The sequence below is a fragment of the Grammomys surdaster genome, unplaced genomic scaffold, assembly GCF_004785775.1.
Source record: "Grammomys surdaster isolate TR1022 unplaced genomic scaffold, NIH_TR_1.0 372, whole genome shotgun sequence".
In the NCBI taxonomy this organism is placed as follows: domain Eukaryota; kingdom Metazoa; phylum Chordata; class Mammalia; order Rodentia; family Muridae; genus Grammomys; species Grammomys surdaster.
In genome coordinates this window covers 6,411,020-6,420,952 of record NW_021604791.1, presented here as the reverse complement: position 1 = coordinate 6,420,952, position 9,933 = coordinate 6,411,020, and the positions used below count along the sequence as shown (strand labels likewise).

The 9,933-nt window shown below is 40.4% G+C and overlaps 1 protein-coding gene across 1 annotated transcript in view; it reads right to left on the bottom strand.

The window, feature by feature from the left end:
* Positions 1-1,632: 1,632 nt before the first annotated feature.
* Positions 1,633-9,933, bottom strand: part of Ppat (phosphoribosyl pyrophosphate amidotransferase) — a 29,825-nt gene continuing 21,524 nt past the window's right edge. Inside the window, exons 4-11 of the mRNA XM_028780767.1 lie at positions 8,575-8,687; positions 8,335-8,474; positions 6,898-6,970; positions 5,947-6,098; positions 5,574-5,701; positions 4,340-4,561; positions 2,977-3,097; positions 1,633-2,015 (exon numbers count right to left, since the gene is read on the bottom strand). Of these exons, the coding sequence (XP_028636600.1) occupies positions 1,819-2,015; positions 2,977-3,097; positions 4,340-4,561; positions 5,574-5,701; positions 5,947-6,098; positions 6,898-6,970; positions 8,335-8,474; positions 8,575-8,687 (1,146 nt within the window). The 3' untranslated portion in view covers positions 1,633-1,818. The remainder of the gene's footprint in view (positions 2,016-2,976; positions 3,098-4,339; positions 4,562-5,573; positions 5,702-5,946; positions 6,099-6,897; positions 6,971-8,334; positions 8,475-8,574; positions 8,688-9,933) is intronic.

Below are 9,933 nucleotides of genomic sequence, written 5' to 3'. Positions count from 1 at the left end.
ATTAGTTGTGTTGAAACACATTTTTCATATTTTCAGCATATACTACTCTAGTTATATACATTTAAAGAGATAAAAAGCTTGAAACTGGTAAAAAAAAAATGTTAATTTAATCCATGTTCAGAAACTTGTAAAATAAAAAGGTAACAATGAAGAAATAATTAAGAAAGTTGTACAAACAGCCATGGTTATTTCCCTTTATAAAAGTATTCCAATAAAACAAAATAAAAACTACGGAAAACACAAAAGTCAAATTAGAGATTTTGGTTGTAGTACCTTCCCTGAGTTTCTTTGTAAAACATCAAATTTTAATAAGGCCATTTACAAACTGACCTAAAGGCCTTACCCCTCCATGCTGCATTTAACATAAGAGGCTGCACCCACTGAAATGGCCCCAGGGTTGTGAAATGCCAATCTGCCCGTGTCTGCCACAGGATAACCTCAGGCACTGCAGCACATGACCTTAAAGTACTAACATTTTATCTTGGCCTGCCGTTAACATGGTAACACATGGTACTATATACCAAATGTAGACTAATAATTTCAGTTATTAATAAATATTATATTTCTAAGTGGGTTTGGAAAGTATATAGCAAATTTTGGCAACAATATAGAAATGATTATTATTCCATGTGAAAAATCTTACACAAACAGGAGTTAGTAAATCACTTCAATCCACTAAATCTGCATCATTAAAAAAAATTAAAAATGAAATGTCACTAGCCCTAACAAAATAAGGTAGAAAAAACATGATAATGAGCTCGCACTTAGGTACAGGCAATGTGATTCCCAAAACAGTGGCTGTCCCTTGGCCTTTAACAAAGTCAGCACTATTATGTTTCTGTTTGCTCTGTTTAAATCATAAGTATATATGTATACAAGTATACACCACTGGTAATGACCAAGCACTCAACTCAAACAGCCAAGTTTAATCAAATTAAGGATAAAGGCTTACTTGAAATTAAAACTCTTTCCAATCTACTAAGTCATTTGCTAGGCTAAATGGCTCTAGATATATTTTTCAGTCATTCTGGTGCATCCCAAAGAGAATGGAAAAGGTCCACAAACCTGTACATTTTCCTCCATCACAATGGAACTGAAAACTAATTAACACTAAAGCAAAAACTAATTAACACTAGCTTCTAATGACCATGCACCGTGAAATGCAGGGGTAAAACGGCAGTTCTAAACATCCTATGACAGGTACACATATTCCTACTATGTATTAAATGTATGACAGACTCAGGAAACAGATGGGGAGTCCGAGGCACAGAAAGGCTTTTTATCTTGAGACAGGAAAGCCCAGGTTGGCCTTGAACTCGGGTTTCTCCTGCCTCAGCTTCCCAGGTAGGTTTTCATTTTTTAAAGAATTGTACACTGATCCCCAGAGCCACACATGTGTGTATGGGATGGAAGAATCTAAGATCAAGGCCATAATTACAGGCTTGACTGTATAGACTAGATACCTATGGGACACAATGAATTCAAATTCTTCATGAAACTTTATAAAGCCCCCTGTCTTGTGTACATAACATTCCTAATGTAGCCTCTTAAAAACCATTCAAGCATGGGTCTGGGAAATGCCACTAACCTCCTGTCTTCTCTTGGGTGAAAAGTCAGTCCATGTACAAAAAGTTTCCCCAGATGTTTTATTACATGTAATCTTCATGGTTCAATTATAGCAACTTAGTAACTTCAGAAAAACTCAAAAGTTTAAGGTATACATACATAAGCATGTGGTATCCACTTTGTACCAACTGAGGAACAGTATGTAAACTGCTTCTTGATGACCTTTCAGTCTAGAAGCATCTGTCCAGACAGCTACCATTCCAGATCCACAGGGTACTGCCCAGTGAGGCAAGCCGTACAGTGTCCTGTCTTCTCAAAATATTCCACACCATTTCCATTTTCTTGAATTGAAATATCATGTTTTTTCACTTTCTGCTTCTTGAATTTTATTTCTTGTTGCACAGATGAAACCAGTCCTTCCACTGACAGATAGACAACACTGTTTGCTCCTGCAGGAGAAAAGGAAAACATGTCTCACCACAACACAGCTACACACTGTTTAAGTCAGGGTGAAAACTTCTCCCTTAGCCTTCCTTAAAAAAAAAAAAAATCAGCTGGATGTGATGACATAGTCTACAGTCGCTGCTGCTTCAGAAGCTGAGGCAAGGAGACGCTAAGTTCAAGCCAACCAGGACAATTCAAACTTTTAAAGGAGAGGGAAACTGGGACTGTAACTTAGTGGTAAACTGCTGGCTTAGAACATTCAAATCTCTCCATTCAATCCTATGTGTGTGTGGGGGCGGGTAGGGTATTCTATGATAAAATACTTCTTCTGATCTTGCTTTGACCTACAGCTCTAATATAAAAAGTACCCCACATCCCTTCTACTCTTTAGAATTGTGTTCAATATTATAATAATTATTGTGTTTTGTTGTGTTGAAACAGGGTCTCACTCTGTAGCCCTGGCTATCCTGGAATTACCTTTGTAGACCAGGCTGGCCTTAAACTCAGATCTGGCTGCCTGCCCCTGCTTCCTGTATTAGATTTAAAGGCATGTGCCACCTCATAAAATAGGATTTGCAATCTTTGTTTAAATTACTTCTAGAAGATAACATTTGGTGCTACTGTGAATGACTTCCCCCAGTGTGCATGTGTGCACAGTCAGGTATGCATGCATCTACTGAAGGCCAAGGTTAATGGTTTCAGGGTCACAAACTCTGTGAATCTAGCTAGCCAGCTTACTCTGGGTCCACGGTCTCTACATGCTGAACTCTGGCATTACAGACATACCTACCCCATGTAACATTTACAAATTCGACTGGTTCCCCAAAACTTGCATGGGTAGAACTATAACTACTGAGCCACCTCCCCAGCACTCAAATTTATCTTCCAACTAATTGCTGTTTTACACAAAAGTACACTTAAAATTTAAAACAAACAGTTTACATTTACAGAAATGTTAATACCTACCAAGGTATTCTGCAAGACATTCAAATTCTGGTTTATTGGCTATGAGCTCTTCTTTGGTAGGAATGTTAATTCCCATGAAGCACGGATATTTTATTGGTGGTGAAGCGACTCGAATGTGTACCTTGGAAAAAAATCGTATCATATACTCACAGTCAAGCTAACCACGCATTCCTGTTGAACGGCTGTACATTTCTAATGCCACTTTTGTTTTGTTCGAATGCCTAAATGGTACTTTGCTGATCTTTATTTTACCACAATAAAAAAGATAAAATCCGCTAGGTTATAATGAAAATCTTACTGATCATAACACGGCTCCTGCTACTATTGGTTTTGCCCTGTTTGATCCATTTACATGGTTAAAACCAGTAGCTACATTTTTAACCTTTCATATTATAAATCTTCACACAGATTTAAATGGCCACACTGTATTTCGTCACGCAGGCAGGTATGTCACTTTTTTTTTTTTTTTTTGGTTTTTCGAGACAGGGTTTCTTTCTCCGTGAAGCCTGGCTGTCCTGGCACTCACTGTAGACCAGGCTGGTCTACAGAGTGAGTTCCAGTACAACTAGGGCTACACAGGGAAACCCTGTCTCAGGGAAAAAAAAAAAAAAATTTTACTATATCAACAGATGCTCAATTTATTATATTCCCTTGTTTTTACTCTATCATCTTCATAGAGTTTCAACAGTGAGATTAGCAGAACCATCAGTCATCAGCTGGAGGCAGCCGTGTAAGGTATTTTCTTGTGACTGATGGGGAGGGCCCAGCCCATTGTGGGTAGTGCCACCCCTGTGCTGGGAATCCTGGGTTCTTCTATAAGAAAGCAGGCTTCCATGGCTTCTCCATCAGCTCCTTCCTCCAGGTTCCTGCCCTGCTTGAGTTCCAGTCCTGACTTCCTTCAGTGATAAACTATAATATGGAAATGTAAGCCTTATTAATAAAACTTTCATCTCCAACTTGTTTTTTGGTCGTGGTGTTTCACTGCAGCAATGTAAACCCTAACTAAGACACATAATGCCTAAGGGAACAATATATAAAATTCAAAAATATTATACTGAAAAAACTGTTTGGGCTTTTTACTTGTTTTTAGAGATAGGATTATCAGTAGCCACAGCCTTGAACACTTGATCCTCTGCCACTGCCTCCCAAGGGCTGGGAGTGACCTTCTTTCTATGTTTAGCTTTTCAATCTATTAAAGATTAAACTTAGTATAATGTAAGTGTAGTTTGCACATGCTCTCCAGATTGCTCCCCGACTATCATAGAGCAATCTAATATGCAAAGTTACACCGTCGATCCACTTGGATACAGTGGTTTTTATGCCCATATTCTATGGTTAATTATTGGTGCTTTAAAATACTTACCTCTTTTGCACCAGATTCTTTGAGGAGTTTTATGATCGGTGAGATAGTATTGCCTCTCACAATTGAATCATCTATGAGAACGATTCTTTTGCCTTTAAAGTTGTCAGACAACACGCCAAACTTCTTTGCAACACCGAGTTGTCTTAACCTCATGTTTGGCTGAATGAAGGTTCTTCCAACATACCGGTTTTTACACAGCACTTCCACATATGGCAGCCCACACTGATGGAGGGAAAGAAATGCACAGTAGTAGCAATGCTGGCCTAAAACAATGCCTTTTAGAGACAAAAGGTACTCATCTATGCTCAAGGTACTGTCTATAGTACATGAACATTACTTCATTTAGAAGTGTTTTACTATGTTGCCAGGTTAGCCTCCAACTCACAGCAATGCTTCTGCCTCAGTTTCTCTGGTACTAGGACTGAAAGTCTATGCTACCACAAAACAGCCCTTATTTATCTTTTTAAGACATGGAGTCCACAGACTTTCAAGTAAGATGCTGGACCAGAAGCTTCTGTGTGACCCCATGTAGAAGAGTCAGAAGATAAAATAGACTATATTCCAAGGAAATAGCACTGAAGAAACTCACAAAGGAATTAATATGTGTAATACAGAGAAAAGGAAGAGCACATCACCAAAAAGAGGCTAGGCAACCTGAAAATGTACGTTGGTGTGTGTATGTGTTTGGGGTTGGGGGACACACGCCCAGGCAGGACAAAGACATTACATTCCGAAGGGGAAAGTAGAAATAAAGGGAAATGGAAGGCACGTGACGAAGCAAGAGAGAAGGGGGTCCGGGAAGGATGCGTAAGAACACCGGAAATGACGTGTGTGGAAATGTCACAGTGAAACCCATTATTCTGTGTGTTGCTAAACATTTAAGATGAGGGCCAATATTCTAATCTCTGGGTGATTTAAAAACTACTTATTGTGTGCCTGCATATGCATGTACACACATTTGCAAGCCCCAGAGCTTGTGTGGAGGTAGGAGGACAGCTCATTTGAGTCAGTTCTGTCCTTCCACGGTGTGGGTCCTAGGTACTCACATGGTACCCACTGCGTCACGTCTCAGCCCACTTTTTCTTGAGATGTCTAATAACTCACGCACAGGAATCAACATTAGACCTCAAATCTTTCCTTTTTACAGTAAGTTAATGAATTGCCCCTTAGTGGGTCACATTTCTGATTTCACTGCCAGATGACCGACTCACAGACAATAATTAAACGTAGATACCTTTGTTGCATATCCCAGAGCTGCAGGTGTAGCAGATTCCGGAACTGTGCTAACCAAGTCCGCCTCCACGGGTGCTTCGATTGCTAGCTGCTGACCACACCGGTACCGTACTGTATAAACCATCTGGTCTGGAATGGAGGGAAAGGAAACCAAATTGTCTTAACTTAGCATAACTTCACCTTAATACGTATTAGATAATCTTTACTACTTAAAAAAAAATCTAAGAGTTGAAAAGTGGCGCAGTTATGACTTGTGGCTCAGTAACATACAGCATACAGCCACAGTCCTCCCAAGAACCACATAAGCCCTTGTGCCACGTTTCAGTAAGATAGATGAGATTATTTAAACAGTCAAAGAGAAGAAATATGCTTACCTTCAAACATACTATCTGGTCTTGCGAAATAAACATATTCAAAGATACAAAAAGCCACTGGATCTCCATTAGGCCGTGGAATTATATCAAGAGTTCTGATACCATGTCTGGATATTTCTACAATTTCTCCAGGCCTGACTTCATGGCAATATCTTAGAAAAAACACAAACACAACAAGAAGATATTTTTGAAGCCTATCAGTTTATACAATGAATATATGATGATTTTCAAAAAGCAAAAGAGAAAAGCCTTTTAATTTCTCTGTAGAATTTTTTCAGAATCTGAAGGTAGTATTGGAATATAAGTCAGTACAATTGCTATGCACACTATAAATAAAACACATTTATAAATGCTTTCTTACAGCAAAGAAAAGGGTATGGAAAAATTAAAAAAAAAAATGCAGATGGGTGGTGGTGGCACACGCCTTTAATCCCAGCAGAGGCAGGCGGATCTGGTCTACAGAGTGACTTCCAAGATAGCCAAGGCTACAGAGGAAATCCTCCCTCTCTCAGAAACACAAAGAAACAAAGTAAATAAGAAAATATCTATTACCTCTCTTGAAAAATTATAATACCACCCTCTCATTTCTTTATCTCTTGTTTTTGGATGCAGGGTTGCCCAAGCTGGCATTAATTAACTCCTGAGTTTAAGATTCAAATACTTTTCCCGATTTAACCTCCCCCCAAACCCGTTTTTGGCATTAGGTGTTTGTCACCATGCCTCAAAGAAAAGCTTGTTCTTTCCCCTCGCTCAGCATCCCTCCTTTGGAGGGAGGAGGGAGATGAGACACTGTGTCCATATATTTACAAACCTCAGGGTTTTCTCAAAATTATAACCTCCCTGTCTCAGACTTCTAAATGCTAAGAATACAGGCATGTGTCATCAAATTTGGTGGAAATTTTTTCTCCTAAATGTAGAGGGAAATAATATGATGACTAGGATACAACTTACCTTGCACCAATAGATAAAAAGCTGCAAGACTCTGAAGACACCACCCATCCGTCAGTTTCTGAAGATTTTTTCTCTGTAAGTCACAAGACAAGCAATTTGAATGGGCTCAGGGTTCCTTGTCTAGTTTTGCTTTTTTTGTATGGAGTCCTGGGGACAGAAGCCAGGAGGAGTCTTGCCCAACCCAGGCAAGTACTGTATTAATCAGCTGTATCCCCGGACCCCTCAAGTGATTCTATTTCAAGAGGCTTTTAGGCCAGTGAGACAGCTCACTGGATAAAAGTGCTTTCTGCCAAGTCTGACATCCTAAGCTTCATCCCTGGAAACCGAGTGGCAGAAGGAGAAAGGACTCCCAGACGCAAGGTCCTCTGATCTCCATAGGACACTGCTGTCTGCCATTGCACACTCAATGCAGGATGTAATTTTTTTTTTAAGAAGCTTCTGCCATAGAACAGCTAACATCAAATAGAGACAAGTGGGCATCATCTATCACATTAAAAGTAGGTGGTACCGCATGACTTAAGAAAAGAAAACGAACAAGCCAAATTTCCTTCTCATTATGCTACCATAATGAACAGGGGAGATAAGTCATAAAGAAAAACTGCTGCAGAAATAAGGATAGGCCCAAGACTTGAATTATTAGCAATTCAGGAATGAGTATGGACATAGTATTAAATACACTGAAAGGTCAGATGTGGCCGAAGAAATGTATTTTTAAAAGTAAAGCTCAGTGACTAAATTACTTGCTATACAAACAAAAGGGCCTGAGGCTGGTGCCCAGCTTCTAGCTAAAATGTAGGCATGGCAGTAATCACCTGTAACCCCAGCTCTGGGACAGTCCCACAGAACTTGCTGGCCAGCTACTCTAGCTGAAAACTGAGCTCCAGTTTCAGTGTGATTGTGTCTCCAAAAGCAATCTAGAAAGCAACAGAAGTTGGTAATTGTCACCTCTAAACAAACGCATAGGCAATCACACCTACAGTGTAGACACCTCCACCCGTTACATATATTTTTAAAAACACCAATGTCTAGGGCTAAAGAGCTTGCTGTGAAATCACAAGTATCGGAGTTCAGATCCCAGCACCCATATAATAACCCCGACATCCTGCACAAATCTGTAAACCCAGCCGAGGCTAGGCAGTCTCAAAGCTCAGTAAAGACCCCGCTTCACCAGAACAGGTAGAGCCTGACAGAGGATGACACCCTCTCCCACCCTCCTTGAGCAGCACAGGAGCACACAGCCACATACAAAGTATGGACACACTCACATAAGTGTTTAAAATAAAAGATGCTGTGTTTTCTGTCTTCCCTATTTCTTCCTACCCATAAGCTTCCTGTGACCACGGGTTTGGGGGCTCATACAAGAAAAAGGGGAGGATTTTAAGACTCGCCAATAACTCTGAAAAGCATTATGAAGATAAATTCTCTGAGGCTCATTACCTTTTATATCAGAAACCGGCATGAGGCGACCGATGCACAGCGGACGGTTTCCGTAGGGATCGCGCACGGCGTAAATGACGTCCCTGTGCATTATGACCAGGGAATAGGCCGTGGGCGCTTGCTTCATCAGGTTCTTAATTCTGGAAGCACAAGGAACCGAATGAATAGCTCTGGCTATAAACACACACAAGCAAAGCTCTCATCGACGGAGCTTCAACTACAGGCCAGCTCTATAGTTACCTTGCTACCCAGTCTGGAGTATCATCTTGTTCCTGAGGAGGGGTATATGCAAGTAACTGGGTAATCATTTCACTATCGGAGGATGTGGAAAGCCCAATACCATGGCGCAGAAGCTACAGGAGAGAGAAGTTTCATCATTAGACCATTAGATGTCCCACTCCCAATCCAAGAGCACATAGGAAAAGAAACCAGGCGTTCTACAGATAGTAAGTTTCAACCCCTGAGCCCCACAAACGGTATGTGTATACTCATAGCAGCGGTCCGACTGCTGGGAGCAATGGGAAGTTTCCAAAGTCTGAGGATGAGCAGACTTGGCCTGCGGCCTTTTCTACCCGCCACAATCCCGATGACTCTCAAAACCTAGGTTGCTGGTGGTAACGTGAATGTCCACGCTTCTGACCACCAAGAAGTCAGGAATCAGCATTTTAAATGACTAAATGTAGGAGATATTTAATAAGCATTGGTTGAATGTATCTTAGGATCAATAAGTTCTGACCAGGACTGACCAAGACAGAGGCTTCACCATAGACACGCACAGAATGATTTAAGTGGACACCAAAAAGCATTTAATAGCTGGCTAACTGTGTGGTTTAGATTGAATTCTTGGTGATGATTATTCCTAAGCAGTGAACTTTTTGTAAGTCACTTCAAATTTAGAATTTTGTGATTGTCTACATTTTAAAAAATACTTTCCCAATTTGTGGACAGAAATGTGTATAATAGCTGCCACGGTGCCAGTGCCCACAAAGATCCCTAAAGCTACCACAGAAAGCAGAGTGACACTGAGCTGTACTGAGGCCTGGGCTCTAGAAACTTCCAATCACCACTTCATAATCAGTGACTTCTTAACGACTTGTATGTGAGATATCAGCACTAAACAGAATGCGCAAACATATGTGCATCTGTGTGAGTATGTACGGATGCTTTACTAACCGATGTCTGGTCCTGAAGTTATCAAATGAAGATAACCAGAATCTAGAGCTGAAGAAAGCAGATAATAAATGAATGGCACAAATGGCACAAAAAGGAGCTACCAGGAACATAAAGATGCCATAAAATTAGCAGCAGAAAGATGGAATGACCATGCAGTTAGAAAGTGCACACTGTTAACAAAGGAAACCCCAAACAGCACACAGCCTGCACAAGTAAGCACTCTGCCCTTCTTACCAGATTCTAGTTTCCTGTGATTGTTTCTAATTTGTAATTTTCTCATATTTGTCACCTTTAAGTTCATATTCCATTTTCCTCTAATGCCGTCTTATGCTTAGACAATATAAAGAGACTATTTCCTAATTTAAACCCCAAAATGTTCCATTTCCCAAGACAGCTGCAACGAGTCTAGACCAGGAGTCCCCAGCC